Below are 27,854 nucleotides of genomic sequence, written 5' to 3' on the forward strand. Positions count from 1 at the left end.
CGAGGACCTCCGCGACCTCCTGCATAAATCCTGACAGAATCCTGTCCCAGATGAGGGGACTGTATTTGTGAGCCCGTGCAGAGGTGACGCCCGTTTTCCGTTTTCAAATCGGACCTCGGACACCGGCAGGAGCATCGATTGAGGTTTGCGGCCTTCTCCACGCCGGCCCCCCGTACTGGAGTTGAGGGGCGATCCGGACACAAAGTGAACAACAGCGGCGGGCAAGGCTGGGTGGCTCGCGTGCCCCGCGCTTTCACTTTCGCTTTTGCGCCCTCCTTGCTGCCAGGCGAGGTCGGGTCGCGGGGCGGTGTGCGGTGCTGTGGCCTCGTTGGGCTGCCCTGCCGGCCCGCCGGCTGCGATTCGTCCTGAGGGGCGGTGGTCGCCCCCCCCCGGAGCCCTTGAACGGGATTGTCTGCCCCCTTTCTGAGGAGATTGGCTCGATTTGGGGATTGCGACCATGGCCACAAAACAAGATGGCGACCGGGCCAAGGTGAAGTCGACCCGTCGTGGCACGGCCCAGCAATCCAATAACATGGACCGCTACACCCTCCAGAAGGGATCTCCAGAGGTGCTGCGTAGGTCCCCCACGGGCCCGACTGATGCTCCTGTTCCGCCCACGGACCTGACCCTCCGGGGCGTCATGGGCGCCATCGCCGAGATGAAGGCCTCGGTGGACCAGCGCTTTGACACTCTGGCGCAGAAGATCGACTCGTGAGAGCCGATCTGTCTAAAACAAATGACCGGGTCGATTCTTTGGCCCACTCTACCTCGGGCCTCACAACTGACGTGGCGGCCCTCCAACAGGAGGTGCGTAGGCTTGGCCAGGCGAGCGCCCTGATGAATCGTCGACTGGAGGATTCCGAGGGTCGGGCCCGGAGAAACAACGTCCGCATTATCGGGGTACCGGAGGGACGAGAGGCGGAGGCAGCGGATCTGTTCGTGGAGGACCTGGTCCTCACCCACCTACAGCCTCGGGGGCTGAGCAAATTCTTTGCAGTGGAACGGGCCCATAGGGTCCCCGGGGGTAGGCCTAAGATCGGCGCCCCTCCGAGGCCTCTCATCGCCCGGATCTTCAATTTTAGGGACAGAGACGCTATCCTGCAGACTTCTAGGCTCCAAGGGCCAGTCAGACTTGATAACATGGATATTAATTTCTATCCTGACTTCACCCCGGCGGTCCAAAAGCAGAGACTAAGCTTTCTGGGTGTCAAACGTCGCCTACGAGACCTGAATCTCAAATATTCGATGCTTTTTCCAGCTAAGCTGAGGGTGGAGGTAGATGGCCGTACGCACTTTTTTGATCGTCCCGAGGCGGCCGGGGACTGGCTGGACACTTTGCCCGGAGATCGGGGCCGGGGGGGCGGGGGGGGAGCGGTTGGTGGGGAGGGCCCGCCGGATCAGGACTAAGGGACTAATGGTAGGCCTTGCTCCGGGCTGTGTTATTGTCACCATTGACTGTTAGGGTAAGTTCCCCTCTTGTGGAGGTCGTGCGGGGTCTCTTGGGGGATCTCCCTCCTCCTCTGGGGGACTAGTTAGTTTTCTTTCTATGGGGCGACAGGCACACTGCACTTTGGGGGGGCTGTTTGGGCTCATGCAGGGGTGCAGGGTGGGGGGAGTTCTGTTGGGATGGGTGGGTTGGGGTGGGGTGTGGTTCGTTTCTACCGCAAGGCAAACCCTTTATTGTACTGGTGTTTTTGAGTTGCTCTCGGGGGGACAAATGATGGTTTCTGTAAGTGATGGGGGGTAGGGACCTGACTTTGTTGTCCTGGAATGTTAACGGGCTGGGGGATAGGATTAAGCGGGGTGTGGTCCTGCAGTATCTGAAACGGATTTCGCCTGATGTGGTCTTTCTGCAGGAGACACACCTTATTGGTAACTCCTTTTGTGCCATGAATCGACGTGGTTATCGTTTGGTGGCCCACTCGGGCTTTACGTCAGGCTCACGAGGGGTGGGCATTATGGTCAAGACCTCGCTCCCGCTAGAAATAGACGAGGTGCGACATGATGAGAGGGGACGCTACACTGTTTTGGTGGGGAGAATGGAGGGCAAAATGGTCGTCTTTGTCTCAGTGTACGTCCCACCGGGGTTACAGTCCACCACCTTCGCGGACCTGGGACGCCTCCTTCTTGACCTTCCGGGGGGGCTTCTGGTGGTTGGGGGGGACTTCAACGCGGTGGTTTCTGGGACTATGGATCGTTATCCCCCTAGGGACCTCCCCCGGCCACAGGCGTGGCTGTCGGGCCTTTTGGACACACTGGGATTGGTAGACTGCTGGCGTTTAAAGCATCCCACTCAGCTGCAGTACACCTTCCATTCGGGTGCCCATGGTAGCCTTTCGCGGCTTGATCATATCCTTGTCCCTGCGGCCTATGCCGGGAGGGTGGGGGAGGTGCGCCATTTGGCGAGGGGCATTTCAGATCACTCCCCGCTCCTGTTGCACTTTGATGTTTTTCCGAGGGGGGAGGGCAGGGTCGCTCCAATCAACGCTTGGTACCTGCGCGACCCCACTATTCGCGCTGACTTAATTAAATCCTTGCAACGGTATTTCGAGGAGAATGTGGGGTCAGTCCTGTCGGCTATCTCCCTGTGGGAGGCTTTCAAAACAGTGCTGAGAGGGGAGGCCCTCTCCTTTATTTCCCATGCCCGGAGGCGCGCACAGGAGGAGGTGACCCGGGTGGAGGCCGAAATTACTGAATTGGAGGGTGATTTGGGGAGTGGGGTGACTGACGCTGCGCTCCACGTTCTGCACCTTAAGCAGGCGGCCTATAGGGCCCTCGTCACGGAGGCGGCCAGGGGCCTCAGCAGAGAGCAACAGGGGCGATTGTATGATGTGGGTGATAAGGCGGGCAAGTTGATTGCGTGGTTGGATAAGAAGGAGAGAGCGAGTCGTGTGGTCCCGCTGATTGAGAGGACGGATGGCGTGCATGTCACTGAGCCGGAAGGCATTGTCTCTTGCTTCGCGGATTATTTCCGCGAGGTATATTCCCCGGTTTCTCCCTGCTCGGAGGAGGATTCCCATGCCCTGCTGCGTGATATCGCGCTCCCCTCCCTTTCTGTGGAGGACAGGGAGTCGCTGGATGCCGCCCCCACCTCGGACGAAATCGCCCTCGCCATCCGCTCAGTCGCTTCTGGCAAGGCCATGGGCCCGAACGGCATCCCTATCGAGTTATACAAGCTGCGACCGGATGTACTGGCACCCCACCTCCGCGCAATGTTCCTTGCGGCCCACTCGCGGGGCTCCCTCCCGCCGGACCAGCGTCTGGCTACCATCGTGGTCATCCACAAGGAGGGGAGACCTCGAGATCGGGTCACATCCTATCGGCCTATCTCGCTCTTGAATGCGGAACCTAAAATCCTCGCCAAGGTGCTCGCCAACCGGCTGGTCGGCGTGGTGGGCGACCTGGTCCACCAAGACCAGTCCGGCTTTATCCCCCATCGCAATACGGCTCTTAATCTGCGACGCCTGCACGGCTTGCTAGCGCGTGTTCCGTTTGTGAGGGAGCCGGCCATCTTGGCGTCTTTGGACGCCACTATGGCGTTCGACACACTCGAGTGGCCGTACATCTGGGCGATGCTGGCGAAGTTTGGCTTTGGGCCGGGTTTCATCAGCTGGGTCAAATTGTTGTACTCGGACCCACTTGCGCAGGTGGTGGTGAATGGTCGAGTCTCGGCCCCGTTCGGGCTGGGACGGGGCACGCGACAGGGTTGCCCCCTGTCGCCGCTCCTGTTCGCACTGGCCTTGGAACCCCTGGCAGAGTGGCTGCGGTGGCACCCTTCTATCCGAGGTCTCCGTTGGACCCCTGAGTATGAGGACCGCGTGTCTCTCTATGCAGACGACATCCTTTTATACTTAGCCTCCCCGCGCAAATCACTGATCGTCCTGGTCGATGTTCTGCACTCTTTTGGCCGCAATTCAGGCCTCGTCATCAACTGGGCCAAATCCTGTGTCTATGTGCTTTCCGGGGAGGCTCCTGTCCTCCCGCGGGGCTGTCCGATCCAGATTGCCTCGGAGGGATTTCGATACTTGGGTGTCTACATTACACTGGACCCGGTGGCCCGCTACGAGCGAAATTTGCTTCCCCCCCTCCAGCGCTTGAAGGAGGATGTCGCGCGCTGGAGGCGCTTGCCACTTTCGCCGCTCGGCCGGGCGGCGTTGTTCAAGATGATGTCATTGCCGCGCTTCCTATACGCTCTCCAGAACACTATGGACTTGGTCCCAGCGCGCTACTTCCGTGAAGTGGAAGGTTTACAGCGCCGCCTGTTCTGGGATGGGAGGCCGCGTATAGCCTTGGCAAAGTTGACGCTCCCGTGGTACGACGGAGGGATTGCCCTCCCGGATATTAAACGGTATTACTGGGCCTCCCAGTTAGCTGCAATTAATCAGGGCCTCTATGGGCCCGCCCTCAACCCGGCATTTGAAATGGACAAGATGCTCCTGCCCGGTGGCGACTACAATCGAGCGCTCTACGCTAGTGTGCCCGATTCCCGCTTGACGGGACCCACGCGTGTCATGGTGCGAGTATGGCACGCGGCTAATGCAGCTATGGGCTGGAAGGACCGTTTGACCCGGGCGTCACCGCTGTATGCGTCTGAGAGGTTGGGCTCTCTGTGGACCTCGAAGGGCTTTGAGCAGTGGGACACTATAGGCATCAGTACAGTGGGGGATCTCTGGACGAGGGGAGGATTTAAAACATTCGAGACGTTGCAGGCGGAGTTTCAGCTGCGGGGCAGTGAATACTTTCGGTACCTGCAGGTCCGTCACGCGCTGGGCTCCGTCTTCCCAGACGTGGCCTCCATCCCGGAGTCCTCCCCCCTGGAGGATCGAGTGCTAGATGGCCATGTTCCGGACAGCACAATCTCCCTCATTTACAAGAAATTGATAAATGATCGCTCTGGCTTACTGACTGGCCTCCGCGAGGCCTGGGTTGCCGATGGGCCGGAGTTGGACGACGAGGACTGGATTTCCGCGGTGGCCTCTCCGAAGGAGGTGGCCATCCCGGCTCGCCTTCGTTTCGTCCAGCTTAAGATACTCCACCGGGTGTACATGACGGGGCCAAGGCTTCTGCGTATGGGCTATGCCGAGGACGGATTGTGTAAGCGTGGGTGTGGTGCTTCAGCGACCTTTTTGCACATTTTGTGGGAATGCCCGAGGGTGGAGCGATTCTGGCGTGGTGTGCACGAGGTCCTGCGAGCGGTTACGCATGTCGCGCTGTTGCCTGAAGCGAGGAGATGTTTGCTGAATGTGTGGGAACCGACCGATTACTCGGTTCCGCAGACGCGATGGGTGACTCTGGGCTATATGGTGGCTAAACGGGACGTTGCACAGCTGTGGGGATCCCAGAGGTCCCCGGCGGTGTCGGCCTGGAAAGAACACATGGATTGGTGCATGTTCCGAGAAAAGGTGGTGTATGTGGCGCGGGGTAAGCCTGGGGCATGGGTGAAGATATGGGGCCCCTGGAACGCCTACCGCGGGGATATCTGCGAGCCGCCGTTGTTGCCTCCCGCTTCACCAGCGCCATCCCCCTAGTTTACTCCCTCCCTCAGTTCCGAGCACAGTATTCTCCCAGTCCCGGACCTGTTTCCCTTCCCCTCTCAGGGGTTTTCAGTGGATGGTTTGGGGTCCCCCATTTGAGGAGCACGTGCTGCCACTTTCGATCGTGGGTTGCCTTGCGGGTGTGTGTTTATTTATGTTGTTGTGTCGTATAAAATGAAACCGTATTGCGGGCTCAGAGCCATAAGGCCCGCGTTGTGGATACCTCCTGCCTTAGTGTCTATGTATAGCTAAGTGCCTCATTGTATGTATGTCATTTGTTATCGTCACTTTAGCGGCCGGCCGGAAGGTTGTAGGCCCATACCTGTATATCTTTGAGATTGCAATAAACGGTTTAAAAAAAAAAAACAAAAAAAAAGAATCGCATCGTAAGTGACATCATGGATGACATCACTGATGATATTACCAAATGTAATATCTTGCACCCAAAGGATATGCACAGTAGACTCTCCAATGAGGGAAGGGCATAGGGCCTTCTGCAGTGGGGTTGGGGTCTTCGAAGTGCTAGGTATGGTTGAAGACTTCACCCAGCACACACCATTGTGCTCAGCACAGGCCATGTGCGTTTGGCAATGTCCCGAAGGCCTGGGAGACTTGGCACGGGGTCACCCCTGTGCACAGTTACTGCTGCATTGAGCCAAAGGCTGTGCATAGCGAGTTTGTGGCTGTGGGGTCTGGGCTTAAGTTAAAGCTGCAGGACGATTCAGTGACCTCCGAGTGGAGGGATGAGACGTGTGTAACCAGGTCCTTGCATCCAGAGCCTGCTGGGATTATAGGCAGAGCATTGAGAGGGTTCAGTGATGTCATCTATGAGGTCAATGGTGAAGTGTATGTCCCCATTGATGATTCTGATGAAGCTGTAGATTACATCAGCAATGACGCAATCCATGATGCCACTTGTAATGGCACATACAAGTTCAGGAACATGGTGGCCAAGTTTCAGTTTTTCTGTGAGGATGCCACCGACCTCCTTACCTTCAGGAAAGGGTTGAAGACCTGGTTGTTTCTGGAATCGCCTCTTCCCACTACAAGGAACCTATTAGGAAGTGCTCAGAGCCAGGACACCTTAGGGTAACAGTCGCGCTTTAAAAATTCCAATAACATAACATAACTAATGCCAGGACTGATGCATATGTTCACCTATGCAGTCATCCTGTACCTCCCACCTCGCTCCCAAAAGGCTCTGGGGTCCTCCTGTCACATCCTGTGAGAGCGGCGGCCAAGGTCCCCTCTCTGAGGGTCTTTGGCAGGACCCAGAGGCAGCAAGGGATCGCTAGCTCCTCTACACTGTCCTTGCCGCATCCACGCAAGAGCAGGCGCGTCCCCATCACCGGAAGGGAACATATAATGTGGACACGCTGCACGATGGAGGGCAGGGTGGCACCAGAGTATCATGCCACCTGGAACACCTTCAAAGAAGGGGTAAAACTCACATGTGGACAACACTGGCAGACTGTGGTCTGGCCCTCATGACTACAAGACACCATCCTTAGCTTCTCTGCTCTGTGTTGCAACCTTTTGGCCTCAGTTCAGTCTCTTACATACAGTAGAGCAGTGAACAGGGTTCTTAGATTCCAGAATTAAAAGAGAGTTTGTGCCAGAAGCTCCAGTTGTAAACAGCTGAAGGAATTCCACAGCAGCTGTGTATTTATGTCATCCATATGCAAAATTTAATCGTGTTTGTCAAATCCGTTCCTGAACATGTATCTTGTTGACACAGCTCTTTATGGGTTTCTTCCTCGAAGAACAACGTGCACTCTTTCAAGGGAAAACAAGTTCCATCTGCCACCAATTCCACCGCGCATGCGCATGAGACCGCTCTCTGTACAGAGCACTTCCATCTGCCGCCAGTCAATCTCACCGCGCAGGCGCACGAGGCCACTCTCGGTACAGAGCACTTCCATCTGCCGAGCATCAATATCACCGCGCATGCGCACGAGGCCACTCTCTGTACAGAGCAGCTTCCTTCTGTCGACAGTTGAAGCTGGACGCTCAGTCCGCTGGCAAAGAGCAGCGCAAGAAGTTTATTTTGTACACAAAAATGTGCAACAACTGGGGAGCATCAGGAAGGTCCTTCTGCTCACCCTAATGAAGCACCCACGGCATTTAAACAAGTTGTTAACCTCTCAGGGGCTCTTGGCAGCCATTGATGTACTGAGCAGCGACGTCTGCGCGATAGCTGCGCAACTTCGGAGTCTCGCGAGGACATAGCGTTTGACCTGTCACATGCCGACACAGACGTGGTCCGGAAATAGGGCGTTCGAAGGTATCTCACCTTCTCGACAAACAGCCCTGCTCTATGCATTGAGAGAGTTAAAGTACAGGTGGCGTAAGTTTGGAAAAAATATCTCCTGTGTTGTGGTTCTTGTGCTCCAGAGCAGAAGCGGATTAATCTGAAATATGGCCATGGCGGACACTAGGCCTCCTCTGAGGAGCATCAGTCGGCTCTTCTACCCATGAAGAGAATCAAACCACTGGACAATCATTGCCCTGTGTGCAGAACCAGGAACTAGCAGCCATTCACTGCCGTTATGGGCAACCCACCTGTGCGCAGAATGAGGAACGAGCAGTCAGTCAATGCTCTTACATGTATCTCACCTGTGCACAGAACAGGGAGCTAGCAGTCATTACAGTCAACCCATCTGTGCGCAGAACCAGGAACTAGCAGTCATTCCCTGTCCTTATGGGCATCCCACCTGTGTGCAGAACCAGGGACTAGCACCAATTCACTACTCTTACAGGCATCCCAATGTGTGGGGGAGGGGAGCTACAGATGTATGGTGGAAACACCAGTCCAGTCTATAGACCAAAAGTCAAGTCAATTCTTTCACTTCCTATGGGACCCTGAGGCCCAGTCCATACCGCTCGCTGCCCAGAAGATGGCAAAGCCCTGGGCATCCCACTTGTGCTAGAACCAGGAGCTAGCAGTCATTCAATGCTCTTACGGGCATCCCACATGTGCGCAGAACTAGGAGCTAGCAGTCATTCACTGCCCTTACGGGTATTCCACCTGTGCGCAGAACCAGGAACAAGCAGCCATTTGCTGCCCTTACGGGCATTCCACCTGTGCACAGAACCAGGAACTAGTAGCCATTCACTGCCCTTATGGGCATCCACCTGTGCGCAGAACCAGTAGCTAGCAGTCATTCACTGCCCTTACGGGCATCCCAGCGTTTGGGCAAGGGGAGCTAGAGATGAATGGTGGAAACACCAGTCCAGTCTATAGACCAAAGTCAAGTCAATTCATTCACTTCCTATAAGACACTGGGGCCAAGTCCATACTGCTCGCTGCCCAGAAGATGGCAATGCCCTGACCAGAACTCAGTACCAGAAGACGAATTTATGACTGTTAGAAAACAAGGCATTATTTGTGAGGCCTTCACAAATAATATGTCTATATTTGTCCTTCACCTGGAAGCAAACACCCCATTGTAGCGCTTGACTCTTAGAGGGTAGCGTTGCAGAGCAGTCTATGGCTTACTCAAGGGAGGTGGTGTGGGCTAGTAATTGCCATTTAGAGGTACGCAGAAATAACACTCAATAATTGATTGTCCAGTCTGTACATTTCCTTATAAAAAGGAAGAGTACATTTATTACACACACACTACTCAATACAATGCATCAATTTACAAATATATATAAGCTGTTGGAAATACTTCTTGACATTGCATACACATTCCCACCCCTCCCGCAGGGGGAGGGGGTCTAGTACCTCCATTCACATGTATGAACATCATCTTGCCCTCAAATGCAGTGGGTTGACCATAACCTGGAGCGAGGGCTTTATCCACTGGCACCACCCCAGTGGCAGCCTACCCCATTATCTCAACAAGCATTTATAAGCTCAAAATGGACCGCCAGATCAACTCCGTCACATCCTCCTGCTTCCCCATCCTCCACCTCCTACGTAAGACCTTCAAATGGATCCCCCAGGAGCACAGAAAAACCGTCACCCGCGCCCTCGTCACCAGCAGACTCGACTACGGCAACGCACTTTACGCCGGCATTAACAAAAAACTCAGCCGCAAGCTACAAAACGTCCGAATGCCGCCGCAAGACTGGTCCTCAACCTAACACTAAACTGCCACATCTCCCAACACCTACGCACACTCCACTGGCTCCCCATCGAAGCTAGAGTCACTTTCAAGATGCTCACCCACGCTCACAAGGCCCTCCACGACACCGGACCAGCATACCTGAACAGCTGACTCCAATTCCACGCACCCCAAAGGACCCTACGAACAGCCCAGCTCTCCTACGCCGTGGTCCCCCGCACCAGAAAGACCGGATGTATGACGTTACAACGCATACTTTTACAACGCATGCACTTACAATGCATTTTTTACAACGCAACATCCACTACAACGCATTCCATTACATCGCATGACACTACAACGCATTTTTAAAAACTACCTTTACAACGCATTCCATTACATCGCATACTACCTTTACAACGCATACCATTACAACGCATAATATTACATTGCATTTAAGGTAAGTATTGGATAGTATAGGGGTAAAAATTACTATTCTAACTCCAGGGGGTGCAACAGTAGGGTAAGTGTTGGATAGTATAGGGGTAAAAATTACTATTCTTACTCCAGGGGGTGCAACAGTAGGGTAAGTGTTGGATAGTATAGGGGTAAAAATTACTATTCTAACTCCAGGGGGTGCAACAGTAGGGTAAGTGTTGGATTGTATAGGGGTAAAAATTACTATTCTAACTCCAGGGGGTGCAACAGTAGGGTAAGTGTTGGATTGTATAGGGGTAAAAATTACTATTCTAACTCCAGGGGGTGCAACAGTAGGGTAAGTGTTGGATAGTATAGGGGTAAAAATTACTATTCTAACTCCAGGTGGTGCAACAGTAGGGTAAGTGTTGGATAGTGTAGTGTAATAATATGCGTTGTAATGGTATGCGTTGTAAAGGTAGTATGCGATGTAATGGAATGCGTTGTAAAGGTCGTTTTTAAAAATGCGTTGTAGTGTCATGCGATGTAATGGAATGCGTTGTAGTGGATGTTGCGTTGTAAAAATTGCGTTGTAAGTGTAGTGCGTTGTAAAAGTTGCGTTGTAAAGGTTGTTCCCCAGAAAGACCAGATCGGGCGGCTGCTCCTTCTCCTTCCTCGAGGCCAGAGCATGGAACGCCCTACCTCTCCACCTCAGACAGACAACATCGCTCCCCATCTTCACGAACAACCTCAAAACCTGGCTCTTCGACAGACCCCCTCCCTGATGGAACCTGCACCCCTCTCCCCCCCAGCGCCTTGAGACCCTTACAGGTGAGTAGTCGCTCTTAACAAAATCTTGATTGATTTATAATAGAAACATCTGCCATAGTGACACAAAACCCTGACTGAGCGTCTCATACTGACCATACAGTACACACACTTAAATCACAGTGGCTGACAGTCTGGTTGCTCAACTAACGCAGTCGTAAGAATACATGTCTAAGCATCCCTTAGAATGGCAGGTACTTATCATTTCTATTAACAGGTATAGTGCAAGGATATTGAAGCCCCTAAAAGGCATCACAGTTATAATTACAGAGTTATGCAATTACAACCAGGCACCCTGGCAGGAAGACCTAGCAACATATTTCCAAATTACTTATCATTTCACATATTCCATGTGACTTCCAGTCCCCATACGGAACACCATTCGTAAATGCACCACATGTGCAATTACACTTTTCCACCTCTAGGAGATGTCTCCCCGAAGACATACCCAGTTCAGCCTTTCAAACGTCAGTGCGGTCCTAAACGAGAAATACCCAGCTGCAGAACAAAAGTTCCAGCATTACGTGGGCTTAAAACCATGGCTGAACCCTTGAGGGGCTATTTTCTTTGAGTCCTTAGGGTGGGGACTTTCCACTTTTGTGCTGGGCGGGTCTGCATTACTTCTGCAGCTGCCCCTACACCTTTACACACAAATGGCGGTAACTCCATCTTCCTGGGGTCACCACACACCGAAAACACAGGTTTTCCTGCAGGTTTTAACATGCCTTGCAATGCACTATGTGGCGCTTTCTTCCCTCCGCATGCATATTGTAGCAGCGTCTCTCCTGCTGCTCCAGGGAGAGCCGTGCTGCTTGCGTTGGCGGCCTCACGCCGCATCTTTACTTTATAGGTGACCCGGTCCCACCCGGGCACCTCGCATCCTGGTAAGTTGTAGAGCAGCTTGGGGAGCCCACCCCGGCTGTTCTCGCCGGCTCCCCGACTGGCCAGCACCCCCGCGTGCTGCCGTGGGAGCCGGCCCTTCATTCTGGTCTGCATTCCCTGCGGGCAGACACGGAGGCTGCAGCCCGTCGGGTGGGGCCTCGTAAGAGTGCACCAGCACTCCCCCCTCCTTCTTCTTGCTGCGGGGGAGTGCAGCGGCACTCCCCCTCCCTTCCGCTGACACTGGGGCCCGAGGAAAGATCCTGGGCCCCACCCACCTTCACGGGGAGCGCGCTTCTGCGGGCCCGGTATTGGGGGTCCTAAGCCCCTGCTATATCTTCACGGGGAGCGCGACAGTGCTCCCCGGCTTCCTTTTTGGCGGGCCCAGAGTTGGGGGTTCCGGGCCCCGATGCCATTTCATGGGGGGCGCGAAGGTGCTCCCCGACTTCAGTTTTCGACAGGGGCCAGGTTAGGCTCTTGGCACCCCTGCGGGCCATTTCACGGGGAGCGCGACGGCGCTCCCCAACTTTACTTAGAGGGGGGCCCCGTAGGCACCTTCATGGGGGGCGGGATGGCGCTCCCTGGCATCACCTTCTTCTGGGGTAAGCCCCCGGGAGCTGACCCACCCCGGGAGCACATCAAAGACTGACGGCAGAGCCCCACGCACATTGTCGTCGGTCTTAGAAAAGGTCAAAGGTCGCCTACCTTCTGGGGGGCATATCTCAGCCCCGAGGGTCCGATTTTCACAATCTTGGCATCTTCTCACTCCTAGCAGCCAGACCTAGCCACCTGGAGCCCTTTTCTTTGCCCTCCAGGCCTCCAAGAGGGTGAACTCAGTAAGGAGCCGTCTTCACAGGCTCCTTGCTCCAGTCTTTCACCTGGCTCTCCTTCTGGGCCTCTCTTCTCTTTGCGCAGAGGCCCAGGCTTCATCTCACTGGCCCTGGATTCCCTCAAAGGTACAGTCCAGAGTCCTGGGGCAGTCAGGGGGTTCTTCCTTCCAACTGCCCATGGCGTCAGGTTCCAGCACCAGTCTTCCTCAGCAAGACCACACCCCAGAGAGAGCTCCTCTTCCTGTGCAAGACCTTTTAGGAGAAATTGGAGGGGGCTGGCAGGAAGGCACTTCTGCTCTATCCTGCAGCACCACATCACCTCTCTGCCCCTGCTCCCTCCTTCCTGCACAATCCTCTGGGATACTTCAAGATGGTGTCGTCCAGGGGTCTCATGCCACATGGTCTCTGAAAAGCCCCCTTGATAACCTACAGCTTCACCCCATCTCTCCCTCCTGGAGAGGAGACCTTCGCCCTTGGGAATGCTTGCAGTGAAGGGCCAGGCCTCCGATGCTACAGGGGAGGAAGATAATTAATCCAGCCCGACAGGGTCACACCCGGCCGGGCTCTGGTTATGAGCCGAGTCAGAGGAATATGACATTTCTGGATGACCCATAAGCAGTACAGATATGGCTTTGGACTCAGCAGAATACTTATTTTTCCTCAATTTACAGTGTACTTTGGTGCGTGTCTGGAATTTGTAGGCCCCAGGGAACTGAAACTACCCCATGTGATCTGTACTCCATAGGAGAGTAATGGAGTGTCCCCACAGTGAAAGAGTAAAGCACGCTGACCTTCCCTTACATGTGTCTCCCCACATTATAAAGCCTATTCCATGTCACCAACCAACTCTGCATAGTCCCTGCAACACCATAATATCTGTACCAGCTCCTGGGCTGTGCAGGACAGGGCTCTCCCCCGTGCAGCGCTTACAGAGGTGCACCCACGTATGCACACTTGTCCCCATGTAACCAGTCCGGTGCCCCTTACCCTGCCTGCAGCGCAGCGGCCTTCTCTCACAAGCGGACACCGGTGGAATCCACATGCAGTCCATTTTATCATGAGTTCAAAGATCAGTGTTGAAAAAGCGAAAAATCCGGGCGGCTCCGATGGTCAGAACCACCTTCTCACAATGACGGACTCCTGCATGCGTTTGGTGCGCATACCTTCACATTGCTGGCATTAGAACGAACACATTGTTACGATGCGTTCCTTTAGCATGCAAGTCGTTACAGCAACTTGCCTTAGGGCGGCGATGGACTTTGAAACAGTATCATTTACTACGCCAACTCTACTCTGCGCAACAGTAAAGAAGGTGTTGGACTGAAAATCCAACAACGCTCCCCCCCTAAAGCAAGATACAGTAACGCCTTGCCTGCTAAACGAATGAGTGGTAATGACACGCGCGCTCTATTGACGGCGCTGTAAAGTCACAGCGTGATCCCGGCTTTGTTTTAAAGGATGTTTCCCCAGAAGACAACTGAAGGAAAATGGAGATGCACATGTGACCTGCATTTTCCTCCTGTACATAAACTTGCCTGGCTTTTAAATATCATTGAAAGTTATCCTGGGTGCAGAAACTACATGTGCACACATTTGGATGTGTATGTAGTTTTCTTGAGACATACAATTCTCCAATGAATTTTACAAACTTTGATTTATAAACCATATTTTAATGAGGGAGGACACTTGTGCAAGTAAACCAGCTCTTCTTGTAACAGGGAGGCAGACATCTTGACCTAACGGCTAGGCCGGTAGACCTCAAACTGGGTTCGAGTCTCGGCAAGGACGCGCAACATGCTGTGATTCTGGGCAAATCACTTAATAACCCTGTGCGTAACAAAAAAATGAATGTGTCCTCATGTAACGCAACTGGCGTTGTGTAAAGCGCTCTGATACCCGATATCTTCGCGTCAGGTTCGCGCTATATAAAACCTCGTTAAAAAAAAAATCTTTATCTACAGTGTCTGTGGTCACAAAATTGCTTTTTTATTAAAGAAAGATCTAACCCTTTCGGTAGATTGTCCATGTCTTTTGGCCACCAAGACACCCTCTTTCAGCAGTTTCCATTTACAAAATCTTGAGTCGTCATTTATTTTGAAGTTTCTCCATAACGATATGTGTTTACCTTCCAGAAAGTCCCAGATAGAAGCAGTAATCAAAGCAGGCTTAATAAAAACTCTGGAATTATTTAAAGGTTTTATGACTCAAAGGCCCGCTGGCCTCTTGTGCATCGTGTGCCTGCAGGCACAGCACAAAAGACAGGTCCTGGTACCTGCCTTTTATTTATAATTTCACTCCCGAAGCAGGTTAAGCGCTTCATGGCAATGAAAGGTGCGTTCTTTGCACACAGCCCAGACACCTCAGGCCAGACTCTTACTACCAGGGAGTCTGCCCTGGGGGGAAAGTGTCATCAAAGCACGTGGCTGCTCAGGCACAAAGACAGGCCTGGATCCCCAGTGGAAGTTCAAAGATGGGGTACAGACAAGACCGAGCCTGTCAGTGGGTTCACGCCAGGCAGGTGGGCTCCTTCACTGTTATTCTAACCACGCCTCACTGCAGAACATTCCTGATAGACTGAAGCTGGCCTTGAGTAGCACATGACACATCCAGGATGTTCTCTAATTGTGTCAGCCCTGAAGACATAAGAGATTGGCTCCTGCTTGCTGGACTGGAGCCTGTAAGACTGGGGTGCAATGGACTCCACATCTGGCCCCTGAACCAACACAATCAGACCACAGGCCTTCCTGCCTGCTGCAAGGACCTTAGCATTAAGGGTCCAAGAGAGGTTTGCTTCCATGTGTGAATGGATGGCGTCCACACCTCAGGAGGTAGGAGAAGGGTGCACTAGATCAAACCGGAAATGTGAAATCTGTATTGAGGTCTGACTTTCCCCAAGTGTCTGATAGAATATTGAGGTCTGACTCTCCCTGATAGAATATTGAGGTCTGACTCTCCCCGGTTGTCTGATAGAATATTGAGGTCTGACTCTCCCCGGATGTCTGATAGAATATTGAGGTCTGACTCTCCCCGGATGTCTGATAGAATATTGAGGTCTGACTCTCCCTGGATGTCTGATAGAATATTGAGGTCTGACTCTTCCCGGATGTCTGATAGAATATTGATGTCTGACTCTCCCCAGATGTGTGATAGAATATTGTGGTCTGACTCTCCCCGGATGTCTGATACAATATTGAGGTCTGACTCTCCCCAGATGTCTGATAGAATATTGTGGTCTGACTCTCCCCGGATGTCTGATAGAATATTGTGGTCTGACTCTCCCCGGATGTCTGATAGAATATTGAGGTCTGACTCTCCCCGGATGTCTGATAGAATATTGTGGTCTGACTCTCCCCGGATGTCTGACACAATATTGTGGTCTGACTCTCCCCGGATCAATATTGTGGTCTGACTCTCCCCGGATGTCTGATAGAATATTGAGGTCTGACTCTCCCCAGATGTCTGATAGAATATTGTGGTCTGACTCTCCCCGGATGTCTGATAGAATATTGAGGTCTGACTCTCCCCGGATGTCTGATAGAATATTGTGGTCTGACTCTCCCCGGATGTCTGATACAATATTGAGGTCTGACTCTCCCCAGATGTCTGATAGAATATTGTGGTCTGACTCTCCCCGGATGTCTGATAGAATATTGTGGTCTGACTCTCCCCGGATGTCTGATAGAATATTGAGGTCTGACTCTCCCCGGATGTCTGATAGAATATTGTGGTCTGACTCTCCCCGGATGTCTGACACAATATTGTGGTCTGACTCTCCCCGGATCAATATTGTGGTCTGACTCTCCCCGGATGTCTGATAGAATATTGTGGTCTGACTCTCCCCGGATGTCTGATAGAATATTGAGGTCTGACTCTCCCCAGATGTCTGATGGAATATTGAGGTCTGACTCTCCCCGGATGTCTGACAGCATACTGAATGCAAAAATATTGTGTGGACAGAATATCGTGTCAAAAATATTTAGGACCAAAATATAGAGGTGTCAAGAGCAGAGAGAGAAGTGTAGGTTTACTATTCTTCACTCCACGTCCACGTACCTTGACGTCATATACATCATGAAGTTATGCAAATGTGGAGTTTACTATAATAACACTTTGCTTTTCCATACACACTACCCTTCACGATATTTTTGTCCTCGATATTCTTGACACAATATTTTGCCCACACTCTATTTTTTCCTCAATATTTTCTCCAAACATCCTTCCCCCTGTTCTATGAGTCCACGCTTCTATGTGAAGTACTATGTCCAGTAAGGGCGCGTCAGGTGATGTGTTTTACACACATCATAAGGTGTGAGCTCAGCTTATCTTTGGGCCCCCAAAGAAAATGGGATAAGAGCAGCTGGTATCTGTGAGCATCTTAGGGGAGGGTGGAGCCGCATCCTGAGTGCCCAGCAGAGGTGTGCAACGACAGCCGGAGGTGTGCAACAACAGCCAGAGGTGTGCAACGACAGCCAGAGGTGTGCAACGACAGCCAGAGATGTGCAATGACAGCCAGAGGTGTGCAACAACAGCCAGAGGTGTACAGTGACAGCCGGAGGTGTACAGTGACAGCCAGGGGTGTGCAATGACAGCCACATGTGTGCAGTGACAGCCGGAAGTGTGCAATGACAGCTAGAGGTGTACATCGACAGCCAGAGGTATGCAGTGACACCCGGCGGTGTGCAATGACATGTAGAGGTGTGCAATGACAACCAGAGGTGTGCAGTGGCAGGCCAAGGTGCGCAATGACAGCTAGAGGTGTGCAACAACAGCCAGAGGTTTGCAACAACAGCCAGGGGTGTGCAGTGACAGCCAGAGGTGTGCAATGACAGCCAGAGGTGAGCAGTGGCCGCCCGAGGTGTCCAATGACAGCTAGAGGTGTGCAATAACAGCCAGAGGTGTGCAATGGCAGCCAAAGATGTGCAACAACAGCCAGAGGTGTGCAATGACAGCCAGAGGTGTGGAGTGACAGCCAGGGGTGTGCAACGACAGTCACATGTGTGCAGTGACAGTCAAAGGTGTGCAATGACAGCTAGAGGTGTACAACGACAGCCAGAGGTATGCAGTGACACCCGGCGGTGTGCAATGACATGTAGAGGTGTGCAATGACAACCAGAGGTGTGCAGTGGCAGCCCAAGGTGTGCAATGACAGCTAGAGGTGTGCAACAACAGCCAGAGGTTTGCAACAACAGCCAGAGGTGTGCAGTGACAGCCAGAGGTGTGCAATGACAGCTAGAGGTGTGCAATGACAGCCAGAGATGGGCAGTGGCCACCCGAGGTGTCCAATGACAGCTAGAGGTGTGCAACAACATCCAGAGGTGTGCAACGGCAGCCAGAGGTGTACAATGACAGCCAGAGGTGTGCAATGACAGTTAGAGGTGTGCAATGACAGCCAGAGGTGTGCAACACAGCCAGAGGTGTGCAAAGACAGCCAGAGGTATTCACCGACAGCCAGAGGTTTGCAACAACAGCCAGAGGTGTGCAGTGACAGCCAGAGGTGCACAATGACAACCAGAGGTGTGCAATGACAGCTAGAGGTGTGCAATGGCAGCTCGAGGGGTGCAATGACAGTCAGAGGTGTGCAACAACGGCCAGTGGTGTACTATGATGGCCAGAGATGTGCATCGACAGCCAGAGGCGTGCAATGTTGGCCAGAGGTGTGCAATGACAGCCAGAGGTGTGCAACAACATCCAGAGGTGTGCAACGGCAGCCAGAGGCATGCAATGACAGCCAGAGGTGTGCAATGACAGCCAGAGGTGTGCAACACAGCCAGAGGTTTGCAAAGACAGACAGAGGTGTGCAACGACAGCCAGGGGTTTGCAACGACAGCCAGAGGTGTGCAGTGACAGCCAGAGGTGTGCAACATCGGCCAGAGGTGTACTGTGACAGCCAGAGGTGTGCAATGACAGAGGTGTGCAATGATAGCCAGAGGTGTGCAACAACAGCCAGAGGTGTGCAATGACAGCCAGATGTGTGCAACGACAGTCAGAGGTGTGCAATGATAGCCAGAGGTGTGCAGTGACAGCCGGTGGTGTGCAGCAACAGCCGGGGGTGTGCAACAACAGCCAGAGGTGTGCAATGATTGCCAGAGGTGTGCAACAACAGCCAGAGGTGTGCAATGACAGACTGAGGTGTGCAATGATAGCCAGAGGTGTGTTGTGTATTTGTGGTTCACATTGACTGGGCCATGAGTTTCACAGAGTGAATCAGTGATCTGGTAGTCATGAAAGGGAGAACTTGTATGAGCACATTTGCATTTGGGGGGTTGCACTGTCCATGGAGTGGCTCCTTACGTATCAATTATTTATTGATAACTAATAATTGAGAAATAACAGCAGATTCAGTGACAAACATGTTCAGCTTATACCCAAATATGTTGATTGTGATACATGTACCAATATCAAACAACATGAACAGCCCTGATGTGTACTGCCGCTGTGGGGTTGTAAGAGCAGCCACTTACTTGGAGAGCAGGATGACGCAGTTTTGCGCTCTGCGTCCGTCGATCACAGACAGCTCTTTCACCTTCCGCGTGGACAGATAGAGGTCCTCCATGGAGCCCATCTCCTTCTGTAATCAAATACAAGAGGAAAGGGTTCAAGGGAAACAGCATGCACGATACAGGATCACAACACCAAGCAAGCAAGTCTGTGCGCAGCATGCACCATTCTCTGTAGCCCCCCATGCTAGGGAACCAGACTCCAGGAGCCTCCCCATGCTAGAGAACCAGACTCCAGGATATCACTTCAGGATACGGCTTACGATAGCGAACCAGGCCCCAGGATATCACCTCAAGATACACCCGTGCTAGAGAACCAGGCCCCAGGATATCACCTCAAGATACACCCGTGCTAGAGAACCAGGCCCCAGGATATCACCTCAAGATACACCCGTGCTAGAGAACTAGGCTTCAGGACATCACCTCAAGATACACCCGTGCTAGAGAACCAGGCTCCAGGATATCACCTCAAGATACACCCGTGCTAGAGAACCAGGCCCCAGGATATCACCTCAAGATACACCCGTGCTAGAGAACTAGGCTTCAGGATATCCCCTCAGGATACACCCGTGCTAGAGAACCAGGCTCCAGGATATCACCTCAAGATACACCCGTGCTAGAGAACTAGGCTTCAGGATATCCCCTCAGGATACACCCGTGCTAGAGAACCAGACTTCAGGACATCACCTCAGGATACACCCGTGCTAGAGAACCAGGCTTCAGGATATCACCTCAGGATACGCCCGTGCTAGAGAACCAGACTCCAGGATATCACCTCTGGACCACCCCTTGCCAGAGAGATAGACTCCAGGATACGCCCCATGCTAGAGAACGAGACTTCAGGATATCACCTCTGAAACCACCCCTTGCTAGAGAGACAGACTTCAGGATACGCCCCATGCTACAGAACCAGACTCCAGGATATCACGTCTGAATACACCCCGTGCTAGAGAACCAGACTTCAGGACATCACCTGAGGATACACCCGTGCTAGAGAACCAGGCTTCAGGATATCACCTCAGGATGCACCCGTGCTAGAGAACCAGACTCCAGGATATCACCTCTGGATACGCCCGTGCTAGAGAACGAGACTTCAGGATATCACCTCTGGACCACCCCTTGCCAGAGAGACAGACTCCAGGATACGCCCCATGCTAGAGAACCAGACTCCAGGAAATCACCTCTGAAACCACCCCTTGCCAGAGAGACAGACTCCAGGATACGCCCCATGCTAGAGAACGAGACTTCAGGATACCACATCTGGAGCCATCCCTTGCTAGAGAACCAGACTTCAGGACATCACCTCAGGATACGCCCGTGCTAGAGAACCAGACTCCAGGATATCACCTCTGGAGCCTCCTCATGCTACAGAACCAGACTTCAGGATATCACATCTGGAGCCTCCTCATGCTACAGAACCAGACTTCAGGATATCACATCTGGAGCCACTCCTTGCTAGAGAGACAGACTTCAGGATATCACCTCAGGATACACACCATGCTAGAGAACTAGACTTCAGAATATCACCTCAGGATCATTTCGAGACAAGTATTGGAAAGTTAAGGCATCACAGGCAGCGCCTGGTTTATGACAGGAAGCCATGCCCCTGCCATGAAGGATGAGCTAGAGTATTTTCGCCTAGCCCAGCACAATATCTAGAACTGGCCCTGGCAGCTGCAAAAGCTGCCCTTTCTTTTTAATGTTAATATTAGTATTATTAGCTGCTTGTGTAGTGCAAATTGTTCACAAGCGGTAGGTGTGCAGATGTGTATTTGTGCACGTGCCCCTCGTTTCTGTCACGTGGAAGTGGTGCCTACTCTTGGGTTGTAGCAGGGACATGGACTGGACAGCAGACTTTGCTGCCTGGCGCCTGCTCCATCCATGACATGATGCTTTGAGGGCAACTGAGGTGAACGGTGGATCCTGAGAGGCTGACCTCATGGTTTCATAGTGCACAGCCAAAGACCGAAAGCACCTGGAATCAGATCCAGAAGATGTGGGTGTTGGTGTGCCGGATGCAGATAAGATTGAGTCAGCAAAGGGTGGGCTCCAAATGGAGAAGACACGATGCACGGATAGCTGAGCTGGACCTGAAGGCCCAGGCTGGACAGTGAAAGCGGCTGATAAGGAGCTGTTGAGTAGAACAGGCGTGGATCATAGATTAGTTTGAGAGTTTATCCTGTGATGAGTAACCCTTTCTACTGCAGAGCCCTGCACCTTGAGATGTAGAGATGTGTTCATCCTCTGGACCCAGCTGATATGTCTGCCACAAAGAGGTGGGTCACTGGAGCCCAAGCTTTCATGGCAGTGCATGCAACAGATAGCAAGGTAGACCTTCACTGCACCATTCGATGACGATAACCCACATCAGATTCATACGTGGAGCCTGCCGCCACTTCACCCATTGCTACTGCAGTAGCCAGGCTTCTTGTGAAACAATCAAGTCGGTCAATTTTCTCTTCCAATGTTGTGATCAGGAGGCTGCGCTTCTGTTCTCTTGAGTGTGTCACTAAACTACTCCTCACTGATAATGACTACTTTGGACTTCTAAAGGTTTATGGCAGGGATGACACCGAGCAGTCAGACAGCGGCCAGGGTCAGCCCAAAGCTGACATTAACAACAGATAGGTTTTGGCGAAACAGGTGGTTTACATGCCCGGCGCCACATTAAGGCAACCCTCTCCCGGATGGGTGCTGTAGCCTGGAATCAACTCCCTGTGGAGTTGCATGCTCTAAGTGACTCTAAGGTATTCAGAAAGAGACTGAAGACCTTACTTTTTATATAGCTTTCTGCGTCTCGTCTAATCACCCACAGGGCATGCGCCGGGACACTCTTTGGAGTAGCAGTGCACGATACAAGTGCTGTGTAACATAACATAGGTAGCAATCGTATAGCACCACAACAAGGGGCACCAGAGGGCAACAAAATGGTGGATAAATTGCCCTGGTGGTCGGAGAAGCTGAAGGACAAAACTAAAAAAGCTCTGTAAACCCATGTATTGGACATGACCAGACCCTGTCATCAACAATGCCCCGCTATCAACTTCAGACCGAGGCAAGGCTGTGAGCGATAAACACGCTTGCCCACTGGTTAATCAATGCCAGCTGCACAAACGTACATTTACTCCTCAACCAATGACTGCCTGGTTCACGAAAGGACTGCTGCTCGATCTGATACATCTTTATGGACCATCAACACTCTGCAGTCGGCCAAAACTCTTCAGCCGGACGTGGGAGTGGAGGAAACAAAGGACTTGAGGTCACTGCTGTTAGGGCTGTATTTTTACAGCCAAGCACATAATGTGCTCCTTAAGGAATTTTCACATCGGCCAACACATACGGCTTTCTGTGAACTCTTACTGTGGTTTCCATCGCATTAGCTTAAGTGAAGGGTCTTTATTAGGTTCGGAAAGGAATCAAATCCCAATAGTCTTTGTATACATGTAAGTGGTCAGGAGCGAAACTTGTTGAGCGGCCTTCATCAGGAGGCAACACGCCGCTGTAGAACGAGTAACAGTGAAGGGAACGCTTCAAGAGCGCGCAAATAGAGGGGGGAATAGGAAAGCACCCAGACTGTGGGGACCGCGAGCGAAGAGGTTCTTCACTGATGTCTGATGAGGATATAGTGTCCCCTGTATCTACTCAAGCGTGTTTGCTAAGACGTCTCAAGAAAAAAAAAACTTTTTTACTGAAACGTAGTGTCCAAAAGTAAGAAGAAAAACCCCTGACACTTTCAGGTGAAATTAAATGATGGATAACTCTGTGCTAAGGAACAGGTAGCACCGTCAGGAACCCTAAGCGTCCTTGGGATGATGTTCCGTGCATCACACATGCTCTGATGGCAGTTGTGTAATGGCATTGTATCCCTTTTTGCGTGTGTTTCAAAGCCTTTCAGGAAGGTTACACTGTCCTACTGCATACAGAGTATCGATCTGGAAGTATCTACACAGGCAAAACGTGTGAACACTCCTCTTGAACAAACAAGCCTTTATACCTCCACAGCTGGAAAGAAATTACACCACAGCTAGATTGCCTGAGAATAGGAGCAACAATCAAACATGAAGGGGGTATAGAAACACTGAATAAGTGGTTCAAAACAGGTCACTTCAGCAAGTACGACACACTAAGAAATTAATTAGCAGACTTAGAGCCAGATGTACGACCGGGGCATTTAGCGACTCCCAAATTGCGCTCAATTGCGAGTCACAATTTGCGAGTCGCTAAATGCCATGCACAACAGTGTTCAAGACACTGTTTGCAATTCCCAATGGGGTCGCAAATTGCATGCCTCATATTCATGAGGCAATCGCATTTTGCGACCCCATTAAGAATGGCTGGCCCTCCCAGGGATGACGGCCTGCTGGGCTCAGCAGACCTCCATGTCTGGGACTGCTTTAAAATAATGCAGCCTGTTTTCCCTAAAGGGAAACGGGATGCATTTAATAAAAGAAAAATGAAACGTTTTCGTTTCATTTTTTAAGGACAGGCAGTGGTCTTGAAGAGCGTGGTAAACTGCGAGTGTTTTGCGACCGCAATTGCGGTCGCAAAACATTCTTACATTGCTAGTGGGGTCGCTATTAGGAAGGGAACGCCCCTTCATAATAGCGAGTCGCAAAACACTATTTTGCGAGTTACAAATTATTTGCGACTCACAAAATAGTGTTAGTATATGGCCCACAGGAATTTTGCATGTGCAAACAGCTCGCAAACCCATTTGCGCATGCAATTTTCCGTTGTATATCTGACCCTTAATTTCTGAACCCCTGAAGGTCTTAAGTCCCATCCAAGACAGATACCGTGTGCAAAAACCGGAATCAGGAAGCGAGTCAAAATATATTCTAACCGCAAATGGCTTTGACATCCTACAACAGTGGCCCACTGCGTGTTCACACAGCAATATTAAATGTCACCTCTTGTTTGATGCGAGCATGCGCATAAGGAGAAAAACATGAGCGATTCCAAGAAGGAAATACTTTGTTTCCATCTGGTGGATATCTAATCTATTAAACTGCTGAGTGAGGGAAATGCTCCACTGATTATTTACAGACACCTTCCACCTGAAGAGTGTCATTCCAAGGTCCACATCGTCACTATAGGTGATCACGGGGGAGAGCGGAACGCCATGCTCTGTGTTCTCTGTGCTGCAAATTCAATGTTCTTTCGAACTTCGACAACCATCAGAGCCTGGATAGATTTGCCCCGCTTATGCAGCTTGGGCCAATAGCACGCATGACAGCACCCAGAGTAGGTCGAACAAACTCAATCGAGCTGTCCAGTAAGAACAGGGCAATCATACTCGCCTCAACTCTTACACCTACAAGACAGTGATCATCCTCAACTTGAGATGAAGAACATGGCGATCATGCTAGAGTCAAGCATTACACCTGGAACAGGACCATCACCCTCGATACGAGCCACACCGAGAATAGGAAGATCATACTCGATTCGAGCCATAAACCCGGAACAGGACGATCATACTCTATTCGAGCCATACCCAGAATAGGACGATCATACTTGATTAGAGCCATACACCCAGGACAGGATGATCATACTCGATTCGAGCTATACACCCACGACAGGATGATCATACTCGATTCAAGCCATAAACCCGGAACAGGATGATTATACTCTATTCGAGCCATACCTAGAATTGAACGATCGTACTCAATTCGAGCCATACCTAGGATAGGATAATCATGCTTGATTCGAGCCATACACCCAGGACAGGTTGACCATACTTGATTTGAGCCCCACATAGAATAGTACATTCATACTCGATTCGAGCCATACACCCAGAATAGAACGATCGTACTCTATTTGAGCCATACCTAGAAAAGTGCAATCATCTTCGACTTGAGCCACACACCAATGAGCTGCATGTCGAGTAGTAAACCCAGAATAGGGTGATCATACTCAAGCCGTACTGCGCACGCCTTTGTTTGCTATTACCGTCCACTTTCTGGGATAGGTTCCTAAGAAATACCTTTTCCAGGTCTATTTCGGTAGAATGTGATCTTCTTAATACTTTCCCAATGTTTAGCTTTGAGTTTCTTTTCATTAATCAGTTCCCAAAAAAACACATATTCTTTTGAGGGTTAAGCTTCTATTATTGCCCAAAAATAAACATCAATGGGCCCACTTGGAGCATGATTAAACGAGGAGTTTTAAAAAAATCAATATTGGTCTCTTCAAAGGCAGCAACAATTGTGCCCATCCAGACACTGTGCAAATGTGTAAACAAAAGATTTTTTACATTAGAAAGAGCCAAAGTAAAGGGGTTTATCCTCACCCTGATGCACAGCAACCTTCCTCCCTACTTGTCTTAAGACTATATGTATCCACGTTTTGGTTCTCATTGTGTGTCACACAAGGAAACTATTGTCTATCTCCTGTGACCATCAGTTGAACACTTGGGACATCTTGTACAGCGTAAAAGAGTCTCGAGCACGTTCATAGGATGCCATTGACTCCTCTGCAAAGCGAAGAAACTTTGATGTCAAGCACAGGCCAAGCACTCTTTGGTTTGTCCCACAAGTGTAAACAAAAGACAGGGCCAAAAGATTTGGAGCAGAAGCACAACCCAACAGATGTAAATTATGAATTAAAGACAGGTTTATCAGAGCATACCATGTCCTTCACTTTTAGAGATGAGCCAAGAGGAACGTCAGCCTCTGTGAGCATCACCCTAAGTTTGTACCAGACGTGTCGGCTGCGATGGGCTTGTCCAATATTTAGGCAGTTCTGCAAGGGTTTGGGATATATTTTTTGAAAAGACCTCATGTCCACTGAGTGAAACTACTACCTATTGTTGGGAGGTTTAATGGAGGGGTATTTGCTGACAAAGCCTTGTCGAGAAATGAAGATGTTCCTGGAGCGAGAGGGCGGGCCGAGTGGGCCAAGAAGGGGTCCAAACCCCGATGCTCGACAGATCGCCAAAGGAGGGTCTGTTTGGTATTGGAAGAGCAGGTCATCAGATAAGACAACCTTGACCGCACGGTGACCATCCACCTTGGCTCCTCCCAGTTCTGTATCTCCGGTCAGAGGAAGCCTTTGCCTCTTAAAAAGGGACCTTGTGTTTAGGGCGCAGGGAAAACAACATTCACACTTTTCTCTTTGTTTGACCTCGATTGCAGTCGCAGCAGAAGAGGAACGGATAAGAGTCCGACTCAATTTCTATTCGACATTTGCTGCCTTCAGGAGCAGTGATCTGGAATAAGCTACCTCTGAAAGTGTGCAGATCTCCCCACCACGCATGCGCACAGCTTTACTCCGACCATTTTGTTTTCGACCTATGCACTGTCTAGGCACCCAGCCTCAAGCAGAGCTGCAGGGGTGTATACAATATGCCACAGGGCCCCACATTTGCCAGTTACCCAATGCCTCCCCCTTCTGCTGCTGCTGAGGCCACGCCCCTTTGTCCACCGAGACCATGTCACAGACAATTAAGACATGAATAAGATTGCTCATGCAGAGACCTTGATCATATGAGGCGAGGTCAGTAGAGCACACTTTTAAGTCACCAAAACTCACACGGAATCTACCTGACGCTAAAAGGGGCGAGTTACATGCATTGGCCCATGCAGGATTGCCAGGTAGGGTGATCTCTTAAGGGAGGACTGAGCTTTGTTCAGTAAACATTTGCCCACGTCACATCGACCCAAAAGAGGGCACAGAGTATACAACAGACCTTCTCTAAAAGTAATACATTTATAAGCCTTATTCAACTCGAGGGGGGCGGGGGGGGGGGGCGGTGATTTCCTTCCCTCCAAACTTGGGACATTCATTTAAATGCAAGGTGTGACCCCCTTTTCAGTGCAGTCTGCAGGAAGCACGCAGGACTTACCTGTTTATGTGAAGCATTAGTTAGCAGGTCCTATGCAGAAGCAGCCGCAGGTCAGAGAGAAGGAAACATGCCAGACATTAGACACAGCAGTAAGGCACCAGCACCATTACAGAAGCAGCTGACAGCCAATCACATCGCTGAAGCACTTGACACCAGCCGACAGCTTGAGGTCACCTAGCGGAAAGTCAGCACCAGAGAACACAGCCCTGCATAGCACTTGACAGAAGAATACAATCACACCTGGTTAAACACTGCTTTGTTGATACCTATGTTGGGGTAGGCCATCGCATACTCTGGGAAAAACCTTTTAACGGTGGTTTGCTGAGTGAAATCACGGTACGTCCTACAACAGCTAGGCTGTGGTCATCAGAATGCATTCACTATTCATAAATGCAACATTCCCAAAGTCAGAGTGTGGCTGGTCTGCAGGGGGCCTGGAGGCGTCCTGGGAGTAAAAGGTCCTTCTTCTACACTACCGTACCGTACCGCTACTGCCGTACACGGGCCCGCTCCCATTACACTCGCAGATTTACTCAAGTACTCTATCTGACTACACTGGAGGCTTAATAATGCCATAAGACCTAGTTCTTCGCCATCAGAGACGACGTACGCTCTAATTGGACTGAGGATGCAAGGGTACTCATTACTGGCTTTAGGCCTCATGTGTGGAGACAACGTCCACTAACAGGGATGCTTTACAATTACACTTATTGCTGGATTCTACAAACTGACACACAAATCTGGCCATCTTACCTTTGCCCTGAAGAAGCCCTTGTGAAGGGTGAAACGAGTTTGCTGTTTTCAACATGTGTACAAAGGACTTTTGGAAAATAAAGATTTGCAACAAAACTCACAACGCCTGCGGAGTGAACTTTGCTTTGTGTGCACTGTAATTTGCTGATTTTGTGTATTGTTTCTCATCAGCCTTTCCCTTCTTCTTCACTACCAGCCCATCCAAGGTACCAGACTATCAG

General features: G+C 51.2%; 1 protein-coding gene across 2 annotated transcripts in view; it reads right to left on the bottom strand.

Annotated features, from left to right (window-relative positions):
• The window catches only part of DAAM2 (dishevelled associated activator of morphogenesis 2), a 630,299-nt gene that overhangs the window by 101,186 nt on the left and 501,259 nt on the right, over positions 1–27,854 (bottom strand). Inside the window, exons 16-17 of one of the 2 annotated variants that reach the window (XM_085610232.1) lie at positions 26,881–26,910; positions 19,002–19,108 (exon numbers count right to left, since the gene is read on the bottom strand). In XM_085610232.1, the coding sequence (XP_085466358.1) occupies positions 19,002–19,108; positions 26,881–26,910 (137 nt within the window). The remainder of the gene's footprint in view (positions 1–19,001; positions 19,109–26,880; positions 26,911–27,854) is intronic. The other variant, XM_085610233.1, reaches the window with a different exon arrangement.

Source organism: Triturus cristatus, chromosome 6, assembly GCF_964204655.1.
Source record: "Triturus cristatus chromosome 6, aTriCri1.1, whole genome shotgun sequence".
Lineage (NCBI taxonomy): Eukaryota > Metazoa > Chordata > Amphibia > Caudata > Salamandridae > Triturus > Triturus cristatus.